The sequence below is a fragment of the Budorcas taxicolor genome, chromosome 1, assembly GCF_023091745.1.
Source record: "Budorcas taxicolor isolate Tak-1 chromosome 1, Takin1.1, whole genome shotgun sequence".
Classification (NCBI taxonomy): Eukaryota; Metazoa; Chordata; class Mammalia; order Artiodactyla; family Bovidae; genus Budorcas; species Budorcas taxicolor.
In genome coordinates this window covers 2,908,382-2,926,893 of record NC_068910.1, presented here as the reverse complement: position 1 = coordinate 2,926,893, position 18,512 = coordinate 2,908,382, and the positions used below count along the sequence as shown (strand labels likewise).

The 18,512-nt window shown below is 59.9% G+C and overlaps 1 protein-coding gene across 1 annotated transcript in view; it reads right to left on the bottom strand.

Annotated features, from left to right (window-relative positions):
• SLC6A6 (solute carrier family 6 member 6) overlaps positions 1-18,512 on the bottom strand; it is an 81,206-nt gene that overhangs the window by 8,234 nt on the left and 54,460 nt on the right. Inside the window, exons 5-9 of the mRNA XM_052653033.1 lie at positions 14,382-14,514; positions 7,754-7,888; positions 6,497-6,600; positions 6,236-6,360; positions 2,477-2,589 (exon numbers count right to left, since the gene is read on the bottom strand). Coding sequence (XP_052508993.1) covers positions 2,477-2,589; positions 6,236-6,360; positions 6,497-6,600; positions 7,754-7,888; positions 14,382-14,514 — 610 coding nt within the window. The remainder of the gene's footprint in view (positions 1-2,476; positions 2,590-6,235; positions 6,361-6,496; positions 6,601-7,753; positions 7,889-14,381; positions 14,515-18,512) is intronic.

The window sequence follows — 18,512 nt, the reverse complement described above, 5'->3', positions numbered from 1 at the left end:
ATACCAGCACCAGCCCCTCTCGAGTTTGCTGCGGCCCTGGGGGCACCACGCCCCCTCCGCCAGCCTCTCCAGACCTGACTCAGATAATAGTGCCACAGCCCCGCCTTCTCAGAGCCTCCACCGCTTCCTTCGCTGGAAAGTGAGCGCATCCTGCTGATGCTGAAAAGCCAGGTGGCAGCTGGAGGAAAGGGGGGTTTTGGTGGGGACAGACTTTCTGTTTGGAAAGATGAGAAAGCTCTGGAGATGATGCTGGTGACGGCTACGACGACGTGAGTGTCCTTAATGCACCAAACAAGCACTTACAAATGGGTCTCAGTCGCTCAGTCGTGTCCGACTCTGCGACCCTATGGACTGTAGCCCGCCAGCCTCCTCTGTCCAGTGGGATTTTTCCAGGCAAGAATACTGGAGGGGCTTGCCATTCCCTTCTTCAGACAATCTTCCTGACGCGGGGATCAAACCAGCATCTCCTCCTTTGCAGGTAGGTTCTTTCCCTCTGAGCCGCTGGGGAAGCCCTCAAACATGGCTAAGAGGGTCAATTTCGCATCATGGGATTTTCCCACACGTGGCCTGTGGAGCCTGGTCCCAGTGGACACCTCGCAGGGTAGGCCCTTATCATGGCTGGTGGTGGTGTGTCTATAAAACCTTCTCCCACGTCCCCAGGTTCACACAGGTGCAGCAGAGGGATCCCAGGGCTCAAACCCCACCACGCCCGGTCCTGGTGCGTCAATTAGGCAGGTCGTTCGGAGCTGCGAGCTCCATGCTCTGAACCAGGAGAGCTTGCTCAGGGCGACGCTGCCCTGGAGAGCTTCAGGCTTCCCGAAGTGAAGGGCCGTGGGGGGCCCGGCTCCGAGGCGCGCAGCCTCCACCAGGCCCCACCTGCCTCCCAGGGGAAATCTAATGAATAACCACCTGGGCCCCTTCCGCAGCCCAAGAGGCCAGTCTGGAGATGGCCTGCTTTGTCATTTATTAACCTCTTTCTGTCTTCTTTTTTTGGGTTTTGCTGAGAGCTCTGGAAGAGGTTATAAAAGCTGGCTGCTGGGGGCCTCCGAAGGCCAAGCTCATTAACCAGGGCTGATGGATGGGGCCCTCTCGCTGTTTACACAGCTCAGTTCATCAACAACTGCTCAAGTTATTTTTGTTTCCCGTCTCCCAAATGTTTTCCTTCAGTCTTCTCTGCTAATCCTAGTCTTCTTTCTGGCAAACCCTCTGCTCTGCTCAGGACCTTGCTAGCGGACCACCCTCTCTCCCTTGCCTGACCTTCTGAGACTTCCCACCTCCCAGGCCCTGAGTCCCCGGGGGCCCATCTGTTCACTGGCTTTGAGGCCGCTGCCTGGGAGACGGACGGTGGGCAAGGCTGTCTCCTCAAGGGGTAGAGCCCCCACTGATCGAAGGGCCCCAGCTGACCAGACTTTTGTGAGGCATCTGGACCCCCAGCTGGCACACGAGGCTGCCTATCAGTGACTGACCTCGGATGGAGGCCCTTGGGTGGCCCTGGGCACAGGACTAGCCTGCCCTGCACACCCTAACTGCCCCCTCCTATTTCCAGGGAAAGGTGTCCCGGGGCTCGCTCTAACGTCCTCCGGGTACCACTTACTGCTTCCAATCAGGAAGCGCGCCTGGCGTTTCACCTAAGGCAGCGAAGATACAATCATACCCATTTACCAGATGAGGAAACTGAGGCAAGGGTGGAAGAAACGTGTTCAACAAAGCAACACTGTGGGGGCAAGTGGGCCTGGGAACTGAGTTACTCCAAAGGCAGACGCAGCCCCGGCTGACGCACGCGGACACACCCCGGGGAGGGGGAGGCTTAAGCCCTGGAGGGCTGGGACATGGGGGTTAGGAGGCGCAGGGAATGACGACAGGGTAGCGGGGGGCCCTGCTTGTGTGGGGAGGGTGGGGGGGTTAAGCAAGGCTCTGGGGGCTCGGTTTCCCTGTGGGGGCCAAGCTCACTGACCCACGTGCCCCAGGAGGTGGTGAGCACAGCCCGGTTCCAGCTTCTGTGGCTGTGCTCAGGACTGTCAGTGGCCACTCACGCCCCGGACAGCCGTGTCGGCCGCCTGCCCAAACGGCCTGTGTGCTGGGTCCCGCTGGGGCCTGCCCGGGGGCTCTGTGCTCTGCGGCGCGTGCCACCGACTATGGTCTCACCCTTCTCCTTGTACCCCTGGGCCCACACCCAAGACTGTCTCTCTCTCCCCCGCTGAGGTCAAAGGCTCGAGCTTTGGCGCAGATGACATCCTGCTGCCCCCCTTGGCCGTTCCCTCCCCCGGGGTCCAGGAACCCTCGCTGGCTGCAGCTGCTGCAGGCTGTGTGTGTGAGTGTGTGTGAGTGTGTGTGTGTGTGTGTGTGTGTTGGGGGTTGCCACCAGCTCATCACAGCACAGAGGGAGGCTCTGCCAGAACCAGGTTTCTGGGGGGGCCTTTCCTCCCTCGCCCAGGGGCAGACCCGCCTGGGGACCATCCCCTCGCTCTGCACATACCTGGCTATCCAGTCCAAGCAAGAGAAGCATAATGAAAAAAAGGATGGACCAAAATGTGGGCAGCGGCATCATCGTCACGGCTTTTGGGTAGGCGATGAAGGCCAGGCCAGGACCTAAGGGGAGAGAAGATGGGGGGGCGGGGAGAGGGGGTCATCAGTGCCCGAGCTGCCCCGAGCCCCGGAGCCATACAAGACACTCAGGGTCCGGGACGGGTCTCCCCAGTCCCCGATGCAGGGGCCCGCCTGGGGTGAGAGACCAGGCCTGTTCTCATTTGGGATGGGATGCACCGGGGCTCAGGCGGGGGCCCGTTTTAGCATCTGTCTCCTACGCAGCAGCACTGCTGGCCTCCTCAGGCGCCAGGCTCTGAGCGGACACCGGTTATGGGAGTGGCAGACGGGACCGAGCTGGGACTCGGTCTGCCAGCTGGGGAAAGGAGGGGCTCCCCCTCCCCCAAACCCAGAGACCCACACCAACGTTTGCTGGAAGGAAGCAAAACCAGGGAGCGCTCCGGTTATCTGACCACCAATCCCGGTTTGCAGAGAAAAGCTTTCCACTGAAACAATGAACGCGTGGCCAGAAAAAAGAACCCGGAACCACGCCCTGCGGGGCCCACGTGTCTTCGGGGTGCATCTGTGCACCCACCCGAGCACCATGACAGCTGAGGCCCAAAGCTGGGGGAGGGGTGAGCAGGGTAAGACCCCAGGGGGGCAGCCCCCTGGCCGCTGTGCAGTCCTCCGCCCAGCACCTCCTCTCTCCACATCACCACGCGCCCTCAGGGGGCAGTCTCCCTGCAGGGGTCGGCGGCAGGCTCCCGTAAGTGAACCCCAAGGAGGCTTCTCCTGCTCAGATTATCGGGTGCTGGGGCCACTTCCTTGGCAAAGGGCTCTGGTCTCCACAGGGTGCTCTGACATATTCTCAGGGAGAATTCCCACCAGCTCTGGGGGGTGCCTCCAATTGCAAACGTCCCCTCCCACCTGCAGCTGGGCCTGAGAGAAGACAACCGGGGGAAGGGCTGAGTTGTAACTGAGACCTGTGGGTCTCCCAGAGGGTTGGGGGCCGCAAAAGAGAGAAGGGCTTGGGCTAAAGAAAAAATATAAAGTAAAATCCACAACTAAAAAAAAAAAAGTCGAGAAATGTGAAACAAACAGGGCTGGAGGACAGGATATTTAAAACAGTAAAACAGGGGTCTGGAACAAAATGAATGGTCTAAGAAAGAAAAACAAAAAACAACTTTGAAACAAACTGCAGCCAGAAACCACATCGCACGGCGCTGAGCACACGCGTGGCGGCGAGGGCGAGTCCCTGTACGTCCGGAGTCCGCCCCGATGTGAGCAAAGTCCAACCGTGACTGTGACCGTGTCCTTGGAGGCGATGGTGGAAAACCCAGGAGGGGTGCAAGGGCACTCGTCCCGACCCCAAAGCCCTAGCTGCAGTAGGACCCTCGTCTCCACGGGGCTGGGGCCCCCTGGGACCCCCACGTCAGCTCCGGCCTGACTGTAGGCGGCACTGGGAGCGGTCAACCCAGCCGCAGCGAGACAGATGTAAAATGGGGCCCCCACCCCAGCCCACCCCCGCCCGCCCGCTGGGCCCTGAAGCTTCTGACAGCTACTTCTGTATTTCAGTGTGTTGCCTTTCTCAAGCCAGCCTCAGGGAGAGGGTGTGAGCATCCTTCTCGGAAAGCAAGGGGACTGAAGAGAGAGGGCAGGGGACGCGGCAGCCGCCGGAGCCCCTGGGGCAGCAGAGACGCCCACGCTATGCTTCCTTCGCAATGTGCGCTCCTCGTGGCTAAATAATCATCTTGTTCCAATGCACTTCGCTCAATATGGCACTTGTTAAAACGCTTATTAGCGACATAATCACCCTTGATGTGTCGGCTGTTCAGACATCACCGTGGGGAATAAACGACAAGGTCTTAGAAGTGGACGGGAATAAGACACCACTTAGCTTGACAGTGAAGACGTAGGTTACGGTACCTAGCTGTCCGCAGAGAAGGATCTGTTTCATAAACCGACAGATTACCTCCCACTGCTGAACTCCCTCCGCGCTCCTGGCCATTCCCCTCCAATCAGAATTGGTTGGTAAGCCCTCAGCTGAAGAAAAGCCATTTGCAAAGGGGGTGTCAACTGTCTCCCCTCGGTCACTCTGCCAAACTCCCACATGGGCGTGGCGTCTTCATTTCTGCAGCTACTTCCTGTGTCCCTCAGTCTCTGGCCTGCCTCTGGGGGCTCCCAGGGAAGGAACGCTCTGTCTAAAGGTCTGACTGGGGCCCAGGACAGGACAGAGGAGCATGGGACCAAAGCATGGGCTTTCCAGGACTGCCCTGCAGCCCCAGGTGTAGGAGGAGGGGGCCGAGGTGGGGGGCAGTGGGGCCTGGGGCTCTGAGAGGCTCACATACCACGGGCCAGAGGTCATCACATACGTGCAGGGTGGGATGGGGAGGCCGGAGGGGGCACCTCCTCACGTGAGAGGGGTCTGTCCAGCCTCTGGTGGGCACCCTGCTCAGGACACCGCAGATCCAACCTTGAGCAGCCCTTGCTCTCAAGCTGCTGGTCGCAGGGGGGAGCTGACCTCTGAGTACACGATGCTGAGGTCCCCAAGCCCCAGTACTAGGGTCTCCGGCTGCGGAACCAGGACACCACCCTGTGTTTCCAACAAGGGCAAGGACTCCGGTCTGGGCCCTGACAGTCGGGACCTCGCGGTCTCCTCTTGGCCCTGGGAGAAGCCTCAGCCCAGGGCCCTCACCTGCCCCTCGGGGACCCGAGGGGTCCTGGCAAGCTGGGAGGTCAGGCTGGGCACAAGAGCAACAACCGCCCTCTGGGCGACCTGGGCAGGATGGGAGGAGGGCAGAGGAGCGGGGGTCCTGGGAGTGAGGTTCTCAGCGCCACATGGAAGCCCTGCAGCTCAGAGCTGTGGGCCCAGGACCCGGAGCTCGTGGGGGGCACCTCTTAGAATTGGGGCACCTAGGCTTCTGAGGCTCTGGGGTCCTGGTAGCTGAAGCCCTCACAATTCTCAGGTTCCAGAACTATCTTGCTGGAACCCCAGGATCCCAGCCTCAGCCTCCAGGCTCTGCATACTCTGACCCTAAGACCACCTCCACTTGCAGCTGTCTGGGGGGGGACGTCCCACCCATGGAGCCCACACCCCCGAGGGGTGGAGGGGTCCCCACAACCTACCCCCAAACTGAACCTGTCACCGTCCCAGAGGGCGACCTGTCACACCTGGTCCTTCCCCAGCCTGGGCAAAAACGGTGGGTGCTTGACACAGGGCAGAGACCCAGTCAAACAGGAGACGGTGGTGGGATGAATGAGGGGGTTGCTTAGAGCAAAGAGTTAAATACAGAAACCGAAGCTGAGAAGGTGGCGACGGGCTGCCGACGGGCAGCTGCCCTGACCCTGAGCTAGGAAAGTGCTTTCTGTTGCTGAAACCAGGAGTTTGCTATAGGGAAGGACAGGGAGTGGGTGGTGTGGGGGAAAGACCACTTGAGAAGTGCTGAATATTCCCAGTTTGACCAGCCCCCGTGTTTCTGCCATCCCTGGGGCAAAACCGCAGTGAAGATGTTTCCAATTTAGCTTTTGAACTCTTTGAAACCTGGGGGACATTGTGGTGTGAGAAGGGGGTGGGGTGGGGGTCCATTTCAGAAACCAGGCTCATCCCCCCACAAAGCCCCCTGGGTCGGGGGGGTCTGGCTTCATGCCTGCAGTACTTGGCTCACACACTAGGTGGCAGTGCCCACCACCACTGCCACCGACACCACCATACCTGACTCAGCCACATCAGCAATGTCCACCCCTTGCTCTTGTGCCATGAAGCCCAGGATGGAAAAAATTGCGAAGCCAGACACAAAACTGGTACCACTGTTCAGGCATCCCAGCAGCATACAGTCCCTATGTTACACATATGTCAGGGAGCAAGTTAATTCACAACACAAGGAAGCCACGCTCCCTAACTTCTCTTTTTTTTTTCTTTTCTTTAAACATCATCACGTCTAAGGCCCACCAGGCCTGCCGGCGCAACACTTGCCTGTACGAGTTGTACTTGTATTTGTTGTAGCTCCCCAGCGAGGTCATGGCCCCCAGGCAGATGGCGTAGGAAAAGAATATTTGGGTCCCAGCATCGATCCATACCTGGGAAGGGTGTGGGGGTGGGGGAAGGTGGCGAAGAAAAGACAGAAGGGTCGTCAGAGCCGGCTTCCTGGAGGCGGCGGCGGGGGTCCCAAGGGCTCCGCCTCAAGGTGTGCAGATTCACCATGCGATTGGAGCACGGTGTTGGAATCCAGGATGCAAGCAGAACCCCAGACGTCTAAGAGCCCCCCACCCCAGCTCACTGAGCATCAGGGTTAACAGGCCCTGCTTTTGAAGCAGAGGGACCTCAAGTCCAACCACGGAATCATCATGGGCAAGTAAATACGACTCCCGGAGCCTCAGTTTTCACACCTGTAAAGTGGGCTCCGTTCCCCTGCCCCACAGCGCTTTTTTTTTTTTTTTTGGTAGGTTCAAAGAGTTAAGATTTAGCCCAGCTCCAGACACACGGTAAGCCTGCAAGTCAAGGCTGCTATCCTTATGGTCACTGCTATTGTCTGGGGACCCCCGCCTGAGTTGGAAGTGAGAGGAATTCCCACACGGATTATGCAGGCAAAGCCGTTCTCCAGAACCTTCGGCAGGCAGCTCCTGACGGCTGCCCAACCGTCTCCCAGCTGTTCTCTGATGATGGCCGAGCCCTTGTCCCCCACCTCCCACCCAGGGCGAGAGGACTGTGGGGAAGAGACCCGAAGCGGCCTGTGAGGCCCTTGGGGACAACCTAAAGGCTGAGGCCCCTGGGGACAAAAGGTCCTGAAACGGGCCAGTGAGAGTTCCGACCCCCCGCGGCCAGGTGGCTGAGTGCCTTGGGGCGGGGGGAACCATTAGTGTCTGCCCCCCAACCTTCTAAGAGGTCACAACTCTGAACTCCGCCCTCAGCCCAGGGCGCCCCCACGATGCAGCCTCAAGGCTGCTGTGAGCAGAGGAGGCGACCAGCTTCCGGAGACGTCTCTGCCTTACCTGGCACAGTGCCTAAAGCAGCCTCTATAATTGGCCACCTCGGGAGGCCTCGACACAAAAAGATACACACTGCCGGGACAGCCGGCGGGCACCATGAGCAACCCGCCGGGGCCCAGTGGAAAAGTACCAGGGCTGAGTACCTCCCGGCTCCATCTGGGGGCCAGAAGCATGGGCACGGCTCCCCCATGCTGGCCCTGGGGGTGAGGGGAGGGGGTAGGAAGGCCATGGTGCCCCGCGGTACCTCTGGGTCCTCCAGGCGGCTGATGTCGGGGTACAGATAGAACCTGATGCCTGCTCCTGCGCCGGGCAGCGTCAGCCCACGGACCAGCAGCACCAGCAGCATAGCGAACGGAAACGTGGCCGTGAAGTAGACAACCTGCAGGGGGCGGGAGCCACTCAGCCGCTCAGCAGGCCAGCCTGCTGTCGGTCGAGCCCCAGCATCCGCTCCCAGGCAGGCGTTCCAGAGCCGGGCTCGGCGCCACCCTTGCTGAGGGACCTGGGGCATGGTGCCCACCCTCTCTGGGCTGCAGGCGCCTCACCTGCAACCTGGGTGTAAAGCACCCACGTCACACACAGGCTTACTGACATTCGAATCCTGCAAATATTTACGGGGCCCTGGAAATACAGAGAACCAGTCCCTGCCCTCATGGAACCGACAATCCAGCAGGTGACAAAAGGGAAGTGCACAATAAGAGAGCAAACGATCGCGGGTGAACGCCCAGGGGGTGGCCCGCAGCACGCAGTACGGATCAGCTAACATTCGCAGGGAGGTCTGGAGGGCTGCAGTCCACCAGGTCTCAGAGTCGGACACCAATGAGTGACCAAACATTCGCAGCGTTAGTATGACTTGTGGTTCAGAACCAGTTAAGTGTGGGTTCAAATCCTCGCACCGTCCCCTCGTGTGCTGTGTGACCTTGGGCATGATGCTTACCCTCTCTGGGCCTGTCGCCTCATGTGTAAAACGGGGATTAGAGAAACAAAATTGCTCACTAATGGGCAAGGCGAGGATTCAACGGAATGACGCTCACAACGTGGTCAAAACAGCACAAGGCAGGTAGCTGCTTAGACGTGCAAAAAAGGGGGTCTTTTGTTGGCCGAGTGGTTGTGCAGGAAGCACCGGGGAACTTCTGGAGAGGAAACCAGGATGGGTCGTGCCTCACGTCCCAGGCAGGGTGAGGTCAACGCCGGGCGGGGACCACAGACGACCCAGGCCACGCCTTTCCACCCCCAAGGGCCCTGCCCTACTTCCTCTCCCGGCCTCTCCCCAAAGCACCGGCCTTCAAACCTCCTGTGGCCTCCGTTTACAGATTGGATTTTCCCAACTTTCACTCCAACACAAGAAGTCCTCAGGAGTGGGCGTGTGCCTGAGCGGGGCTCGAAGGTGCCCAGGGGCACGGACAGTGAAATCCTGCTACTTTGCCCAGGCGCTGGCTGAGCCAGGTCTCCCGAGCAGCAGCCCACTCCGTGCTCAGCACGTCCCCAAATCGGTGTGTGCTGGCCGCCTTGCTGTCGGAGGACAAACGGGCTGGGTGGGGCTCCCAGACATCTTCAAACCACCACTGCACCCAGGGCATCTTGGTGCGTGGTGGAGGACGTGTGAAAGTCCGTGGTGACCAGCAGAAACGCTGAGACTAGCTCACAGAGCCCCCAGCTCCTTCTGAAGGAGCCAGGGGACCAGGGAGGGGGCTGCTGCCTGGCCAATGCGCCCATTTTCCAGGTGTGGAAACTGAGGCCCAGAGAACAGGATGAAGGTTTGCGGCACTGGGGGAGGGGACGGTGCCAGGACAGTATGGGGCACTCCCGGGACCCAGGTAACGGACAGAGCCCTGAACCTCGCCCAGCTGCCGCGGGAAGCCTGGATGGAGCCAGTTCTCGGATGCAGCCGCCATCCCTTTGAGTAGAAACAACTAGAAGTGGGCTTTGAAAAGGGCGCGAAGGAAGCTCTCAGGGCCCGCTGGGCTCGGCTGCCTTGGGCCAGTGCCAGCAGCCGAGGTCTCCCGAGCGCTTCCTGTGCGCCGGCTGCGGATGCCTGCGCAGTAACTCCAGCACTCAGTGGGTCCTGCCCTGACCCCGTCCTGCAGACGGGGAAACTGCGGCCCGCAGAGCCGGCCCTTGCCCACGGGTCACCCAGCACTCAGGCGGCAAAGCTGGATGGTCTAGAACCTGCTTCAGCAGGGAAGAGCCCCCGAGTCTGCGGTTTGTCTGGTCCTCCCCAAGAGCAGGCTCCCGAGGGCTCCAGGGCTCAGGCCGCAGATCGGGCTCTGCAGCAGGCTGGCCGCAGACCCTGGGCAAGCTACGGCCCCTCTCTGGGCTCCGTGTCCCCACTTGAACCAGCCGGGCTCTGAAGTTCCCTCCAGCTCTGCTTAGGAGTCCGTATCTGGGGCCCTCCCAGAGGGGTGGCTCGGCCTCCGCGTCCTGGGTCGCCCAGCGGTAGGCCCCCCAGAGGACCTGGGGTAGAAGGGCCGCCCTCCTGCCGCCTCCACCGTGCCCTCCTTGGACGCCCCTCTCCCCGACCGCCCTACAGGCTGCTCCCGAAGACAGGAGAGCCCTCTGCGTCCCGGGGACCAGTGGGCATATGTGGAGGGCGGGGCCGGCCAGGAAGCCACCAAAGGAGCGAAAGAAAGATGGCTGGCCCGCAGGCTGCTCTGGTCCTCAGCCCCGGCCCCCAGGCCCGGCCCCTGCGGAGAACAATGGTTCGGACAGAGGCGGGCGAGGGCGGAGGGCAGAGGGCCGCCCTTCAAAGCGCACGGGGGCCCCGGGCTGGGCAGGCAGGCGGGGGCCTGGGGGCTTTGTGTCAGGGACACAGGACGCCTCCCAGGGTGTGTGTGGGGGGTGGGTTCCCTGTTTCCACACATTTAATTCGCTTCCCTAGCACTTCTGCAGCGCTTGCTGTGTGCCGGGTGCTATTAACTCACTCATCCTCCCGACTGCAAGGAGCAGACTCTCCCCTACATTTTCTAGATGAGGAAACAGAGGCCCAGGGGGGGTCTCATCAGGGGCCCAGGGCCAGCCGGCAGCAGGGGCAGGATGTGGGCCAGGCCGGCCGGCCTGTCTTTGTGTCTGTAGGTGTCTATGTGTCTTGCCTGTGTGTGTCTGTATGTCTGTATCTGTGTGTGTGTGTCTGTGTCTATCTGTGTGTATCTGTGTGTCTGAGTGTGTGTCTGTGTTTGTCTGTGTGTGTGTGACTGTGTCTGTGTGTGTCTGTATGTGTCTGTGTGTATGTCTGTGTCTGAGTGTGTATCTGTGTGTGTGTCTGTGTCTGTGTGTGTCTATGTATCTGTGTGTCTGTGTGTTTGTGCGTGTATGTCTGTATCTGTGTGTGTGCCTGTGTGTCTGTGTGTGTCTGTGTGTGTTTGTCTGTGTGTATGTCTGTGTGTATATCTGTGTGTGTGTGTATCTGTGTGTGTATGTCTGTGTCTGTGTGTGTCTATGTGTCTGTGCCTGAATGTGTGTCTGAGTGTGTGTCTGTGTGTACACCTGTGTCTGAGTGTGTGTCTGTGTGTGCACGCTTTCTCCCCAAGCCCAGGGCAGCACAGCCCACCTGCTCACGCCACCGTGGCAGCCTCTCTGGCAGGACACCCTTGTTTTGCAGAATCTGCCGAGGCCCAGCCCCTGAGCGCCAAACTCCCAGTCTCCCACTGGCTCTCGGAGTCCCCGTGGGAGCGGCTCTGCCAGCCGTCACCAGTGGGCCTCTGGCGGGGGCCCAGCCCCTGAGCGCCAAACTCCCAGCCTCCCGGTGACTCTCGGGATCCCCGTGGGAGCAGCTCTGGCGGGGGCCCTGCGCCAGGATGCGGTATTTTTCCACTCTTGCTGGCAAACCTCCGTGGCTGCTCTGAGCCCGCGACCCAAAAGCCCTGTGGCCCAAGTGCCCTGGAAACTTACAAAGCCAGCGCCTCCTCCTCCCCCCGGGACGGCGGGGAGAGGGTGGCCGGCCAGGCACCAGGGGGACGTGCTGGTCTCTGCTGCCCTGGGCTTCCTCTGGGGAGGTCGTCTGGGCAGCGTGGGTCACTCACCCCAGAGGCCCAGGGCCGTGGGTCTGCACCCAGGGCCTGGCAGGCCCCAAGCACCTCGTGTGTGTTTGCAGGAGAACACCACCACTCATTTCACACAGGCGGAAACTGAGGCTCCTGGGGGAAGGGACTGGCCTCGGTCACGCCGGCTGTGGGTGCAGAGCCGAGACCCCACACCAGGTCTGCAGAGGCTGGCCTGTGCTTGCATCTGGGATTTGAACTGCCAGTGGGGTTCATGAGGCCACCCTTCCTGTGGGAGGGTCTGGAGTCCCTGTCACCCCCTGCGACCTAACGTGCTGTGAGAGCAGGCAGCCACAGGAGGCGGGAGAATGCAGGGCCCCGAGGCTGGGCGCTGGGCTGCCCAAGCTCAAATGCCACCTGGGCTACCGACAAGCCGTGTAGACGTGAACAGATCAACCTCTCTGCCCCACCGTTTCCCCAAGAACATCTCCTCTTACCACTTCTGCAAAGCGGAGTAGGAACCACGCATACATCAGACATCAGGAGGCCAAAGGGGCTGATAATCGGAGCTGGGAACGGTGCCTGGCACACAAGCAAGGCACAGAGCGTCTGCACCACGGTCACAATCTCTTGGATGAATTGAGCAGCAGTGAGCTCTGAACCAAGCGTCAGACCCTCGGAAGGACGAATGCTGTTCCACACAAGGGAACTGACATCCAGAGAAGCCAAGTGACCTGAACTTGGGTCTTGAGCCCCCCAGGCCCAGGAGCTCCCTCCTCCCCAGCCCGGCCATGCCGGGGTCAGCCACTGAGCAAGGCCACAGCCAGGACGAGGCCATCCGGCCCCCACGGCGGCTGCAGACCTGGTCTATGGCCAGGGCTGGAAGTCACGGCCAGCGGCGGCCGCCGAGGAGCTCGAGGAAGTCCTCGGATCCTCCCTGTGTTTGTCCTGGCTTCCCCGGGGGCTGGCCCAACCCTGCTATTGTTCTGGGGGCCACGCCTGCCCCTGGGGGCCTGGAGCCTCTTCTCTGGGGGCAGCAGAGGGACCTCCAGCCAGTCACGTCCATCAGCCGCCGAGGGACAGCCCTGCGCCCTCTCCGTTTCGCTTCGACTCTGGTCTCCTGCCCCTGCACGTGTCTCGGGCGAGGCTCACGGTTCCTGGTGGACATCAGCTCCTCCATTGGACCAGGGGCTCCCAGGGGGTCTGGTCGGACACATCTCTGGGCCTTTGAATGGCTTACCCTTCACTTCCACCAAATCTACGCCTCTAAGCGCCCTTCTTGGTGAGCCTTGCCTGAAACCACACCCGGCACGCCTGTCTTCCTCCACCACGTCATGCGCCCCCTTTAGCTCGTCTCCTTAGATCACTTTACCTAAGAGGCCCTTCATCCGTGGAGAACTCACAGTGACAGTCCCTTCTCCCAATGACGTCACCCACTGCCCATCACTGTCCTTCAAATGCCACCTTAACTCAACTCTTTGACCTTTGAGGACTTCTTGGTCTTAAAGAGATTGTCCCGGATGGAGATGCAAATGATGGGGGTCGGGGGATGGCAGACAGGGGGTCACGTAAGGGTAGACCAGCCAACACCTACGCTGTGGCTGTTAGTGCCCTGGGTTCAGCCCGGTGAGCCCAAGGGAACCCTCTGGAGGGTTTTTCGCCACCAGGATGACTATGGTATTATACTGGCTGGTGTTCTGCTTACCAGGTTATCCATCGCCCGGCTCTGTTAACAGGTAATATTTCAGTTACAGGCTAACAGTTTCATTATTGACAATATACCAGGTACACCTAAAACCTGCATGAATAAGGTAACACGAATTTTCAGCTACCACCTTTGTTAACAGCTAATGTCTTGGTCACTATGTAACAGATTAACCAGCAGCAGATACTTCAGCGACAGCCAGCACTTCGGTTATGAGCAAACGACTTAATGATCGGTGAGAGCTCTCCTTAGTAACTAACTTCCTAGTTAACAGCTGAAACGTAAGGCCTAAGTTAATTCAGTTAATCTGACTTAGCGGCAAAAATGCATTGAGAAGTTTTGCTTCTTGAACCTCAGTGCACATTTGTATTATCTGGGGGGAAAGTGTTCAAATGCAGCTTCTGATTCTGTAGGTCTGGGGTCAGCCCATGGGTCTACATTTCTAAAGGGTCGACAGGGGATGTTGAGGTCGCAAGGGTCCCCGTGGCTGGTGAGCAAGTTGGTAGCTAACAACACCGTTACCGGTTAACTTTGCAGAGGTATCTCAGGGTTTGTTATCCGCTAACAGTAGCCTGGACTGCAAGGAGATCCAACCAGTCCATTCTAAAGGAGATCAGTCCTGGGTGTTCTTTGGAAGGAATGATGCTAAAGCTGGAACTCCAGTACTTTGGCCACCTCATGCGAAGAGCTGACTCACTGGAAAAGACTCTGATGCTGGGAGGGATTGGGGGCAGGAGAAGGGGACAACAGAGGATGACATGGCTGGATGGCATCACCAACTCGATGGACGTGAGTCTGAGTGAACTCCGGGAGTTGGTGATGGACAGGGAGGCCTGGCGTGCTGCGATTCATGGGGTCGCAGAGAGTCGGACACGACTGAGCGACTGAACTGAACTGAACTGGACATCCACACAGTCCATCACTCCCTAATGGGGTACCAGTGGTGTGTGGGTGCTTGGAGAGCATACCACCCCATTTCAGGAATCTTGCGGGCTGATTGTCAGACCATCAATAACTTGAAATTGGACCCGCTGGGCAGATTTACATCGTGAAATGGGCAAACGCCACAACCGAGGGGGCTGCTAGGAGAACTGGTTAATCAGGACCAGTTTTGAGCAGGAGGGCCCCAGGGGCGCAGGAGCCGACCCTGCAGAGGGCCAGGCTCCACGAGGCGGGAGGGGAGCACAACTCACTTTGCCCGTGGACTTGACGCCCTTCCAGATGCAGAAGAAACAGACCAGCCAGACGAGGAGGAGGCAGAGCGCAAGGTCCCACTTCAGAGCGCCCGGTTCGTCAATCCCAGAAGACAAGCTCAGCACCTTCCGCCTTCAAGCAAACAGAGCGCCAGGTCAGACGGGCCGGACCGGGGCTGGGAGAGCCGGCGCCAGGATTCCAGCAGTCTGGGGCTCAACCGTGCCTCCAAGCTGCGGAATCCCGCTGGTCTTGGGAAATCTTAGGTAACACCAGTTTCACAGAGTCTTAGGGAAGCCAACCAGGGGATGGGTCTGGACTCCTGAGTCAGGCGCACGTGGGTTCTATCCAGCCAGGCCTCGGGCAAGTTACGTTAAACCCCTAAGCCTCAGTTTCCTCGTCTGTGAACTAGGTACTGATTCCTGTGTGATCGATTCTCACAGACCTTTGCAGTGCTCCCTGTGGGCCAGACACTGGGTTCCGACTGGGCTCCAGCGTCCAACCACTGACTTAACCACTTAACTTACTTAACCACTGGGGGCTAGGTATCCAACTGCCTGCCTCAGTCTCCTCATCTCTAAAATGGGAATAACCACCTGCTTCCCCCACCCCGCCACCCCCACATTCTCTGTCCTGTCCCTGTTTTTGTATTTGCCCCCATTCCTTATCTGGATATCTCACTGAAAGATAGGTCTCCAGGGTGTTGGTTCTCTCTGGGGCTGCAGGACACCCATACGCCTCTCCGAGGGGGAGGATAAAAGCCACGCAAAATACACTGGCCCTGGACGCCGCCAGCGGCCAGCAGACCGCGGTGGCCATTGCTGTCTTGGGGCTGAGACCCCAGGGCAGCTCCGGGCACCCAGGGAGGGCTGCTTCCTCACCTGCCCCCGGCCGGGGTTGTGACGGGCTTGGGAGGAGGTGAGTGAACCGTCTGAAGGACAATCAGCACAGCCAGCAGCTCCACTCAGCATCACATGTCAGAGCCTGGGCCTCTGGGGTCCAGAGCCTTGTTGACCAGGGGAGACGCCCACAGTGCTACTCAGACACGCCCCTGAGGGGCAGATGCCTCCTGGAACTGGGCTGGGGCCCCGGGCTGCTGAGACCGTGAAACTTAACGCCCAGAAACTGACCCCGTGGTCCCGGAGCTCCGACTGCTGAGGCAGTGACCCAGGGCAGCCAGGCTGAGCACAGGGACACTGGTCCCGTGAGCTCTGCTGTCACAGGCTCCTGTTCCCGAGAAGCCGGCTCCCTCTAGAGACCCAGCTCCATTTTCAAGAGCCACAGTCTTGGGCAGGAGCGGCAAGAGGGGCGTTTGAACCCGCCCTCCATTTCCTCTTCCGCAGAACGCAAACATGAGCTCTGGCCCCCAGACCACCCGCAGCTCTCAGCCAGTCCGCGAGCAGGCCGATCCCCAGGCTCAGGGCTCAGAGGGCCCACTGGCCCAGGACACATCCTCATTGCTTCTCAGTTTTCTCCAAAGATGCTTCAAAGCGAGGACCTTGAATAAATCCAAGGTTCCCACCTCAACTGGCACTCGGGCAAGGCCTTTCTGCAGCTCACCCCGACATCCAGGGCTCCCCCAGGCACCGAGGCCACATCAGCGAGGCTTCTCTAATTTACCTCATCTGGTCCAAGGGCTGGAAGTCACTGGTCCTGTTTTACAGATGGGGAAAACTGAGGCTTGGAGATCCAATCACCCACGGACACACGGCCAGCAGGTGGCAGAGCTGCCACCCTACATCGGGGCTGTCTGATCCCCAAAGCCGGTGCTCTCCTGGCTCCACTACCTTTTCTGATTAATACAGAAATCAGAGCCTTCACTTTAACAAGAATCGCTCCAGGCCTTGCTTCGGCAAGGCTCACGGGACCCTCAGGGCCGGGGGCCTCTTCACGAGGCAGGCTGTGCAGCTGGTCAAGTACAAGCACATGGGCCTGGCCCTGCGTTGGCTTTAGAACAGGGCCCTTCCTGGCGCGGCCTCCAGGGCTCGGCTCCTTCCATGAAACCGGGGCCTGCTGGGCAGCGGCCAAGGCTTCCGTGTGAATGGGCGGCCTCGGGGAGGCCCCTCTCTGCCGCCAGGCTTCCGGGGAGGTCTACCATGATGCTCCAGATGCCTGGTGTCCTTCCGGCTCCCCGGCCGCCCCCTCACCCTGGATGTCGCCCTCAGGGGAGCCTGTCTTGTCTACCAGACTCCAGACACCCCGCAGATGAGGCACACGGCAGGTGCTCAGCCAGTGCCACAGCGTGTCCAGGCACAAGAGGTCTTCTCTTTCTCCTCAGGGGCGAGCTGACCTAGGGGCCCGAGACCCCAGAGCCCCCATCCTGACCACACCCGCCCCATGCTCAGGTCACAGGTACCCTCCTGCCGGCTCCCACCGCCGTGCTGGGCAAACCTGTGGTGCCCACTACGGATGGGAGGGGGCCGCACGGCCTTGCTCTGGCAGCCGCCCAGCCACAGAGGCCACAACGGGGAAATCGAGTCACGCACTTGCTTCTCCGCTGCTGGTGGCAAAGCCCCTCTGAAGCGCCAGCAGTAACCGTTGAAGGCACCTTTCCTGTGATCCAGCAATTCTATCCCAAGACTCTCCTGGATACGGCCAATGACAGGGTCCACCCCAAGCTGCTCGAGCTTCCCAGGTGGCCTTAGACCCCGCCTGCCAATGCAGGAGACGTAAGAGACACGGGTTCGATCCCTGGGCTGGGAAGGTCCCCTGGAGGAGGGCATGGCAACCCACTCCAGTATTCTTGCCTGGAGAATCCCATGGACAGAGGAGCCTGGCGGGCTACAGCCCATGGGGTCCCAAAGAGTCGGACACGACTGAGCGACTTAGCACACACCTCGAGCTCTTCACCTCGGCTCTGTCTGCTGGAGCAAACATGGGAAATCAGCCACCCAGAGGGCCGTGGGAGGGGTCCGAGCAGGTGTGCAGCAGGCGCGTGGCGGAGCATCACGCAGCCTACAGGACCTCAGGAATCTCCCTGCGCGCTGATCAGGGGCGATGTCCCAGGGGGGAGGCAAGTGACCGGGACACACGAAACGGTGGGGCAGTCGCCGGCCCAGGGGGGTGCAGGGGAGGGGGGCTGCCTTACCAGGGAATGTGTTTCTCAAATCATCTGAATGCTGTTAATGGGCGCATATCACCTTCACAAAAATTAAGGTTCTTACAAAGGCTTGCAAGGGGCCAGCCGTGCAGACGTTCTAGGAACGGAACGAAAGTCCTCCCATCAATCAGGGGTTGTCATAACAGAACCCGAAGTGGGCTCACAGCCAAAGTAACCAACATCCTTTCCAAAGTCATCTCGGGGGTAGCTGGGAGGCCGAAGAGCATGCAGGCCCATCGGAATCCCTCCTGAGGGGACATAGTTTGAAGGATCCTTTCCTATCGGATGCCCACGAGGCACGGCCCAGGATTTGTTGGGTATTCCCTCTCTGGTGCATGGGACTGCTCGGTAAACTGTAGACTGCCGGGCCCCAGAGGGAGGGAGGGCCTGCCGTGGTGCCCTGCCCCTCGCCAGTGCCTCCAACCTCCCCAGAGGCTGCACAAGTTCCCCCAAATCTGGCTGCATCGCCCCAACCCTGCCCCCACCCGTCCTGGCCCCTTCTGCTCCCGAGCACTGTTTCAGCAGCCTCGTCGGTGATATTCCGGCCTCCACTCTCACCTTTCTGTTCTTATGAAGACAGAATCCAGCAATGCCCAAGGCAGGTGATGCTCGGCCTCTGCCCACACCTCCCGAGGCTCCCACCTACCTGCCCCAATCCCTCCTGCCTCCCTGAATAGGCTGGCCAAGCACTCTGACAGTCAGCCGCAGACATCTTAAAGAGACAGGGTGGTGCCTGTTAAGAAGAGGCTGGGGCCACGGGCATACAGGGAACCCATCCAGGACAAGTTCCGTGCACAACCTCCTCATCCCTAGGGCTGCCGCCCCTCCTCCCTGAGCCGCACTGGCTTCTGGTATGTGCCCTGAGCAGGTCCAGCCCTCCCCGGCCTCGGGACCTTTGAACTGGCTGCGCCCCACCCCTTCACCAAGGCAGCCCTTCCTGGCCACCCGATGGGAAAAGCACTCCCGGTCACTCTCTTTCCCTCCCTCTCTAGGCTTTATCTCCCTTCACGTATCATCGCTCGTTTATTACAAC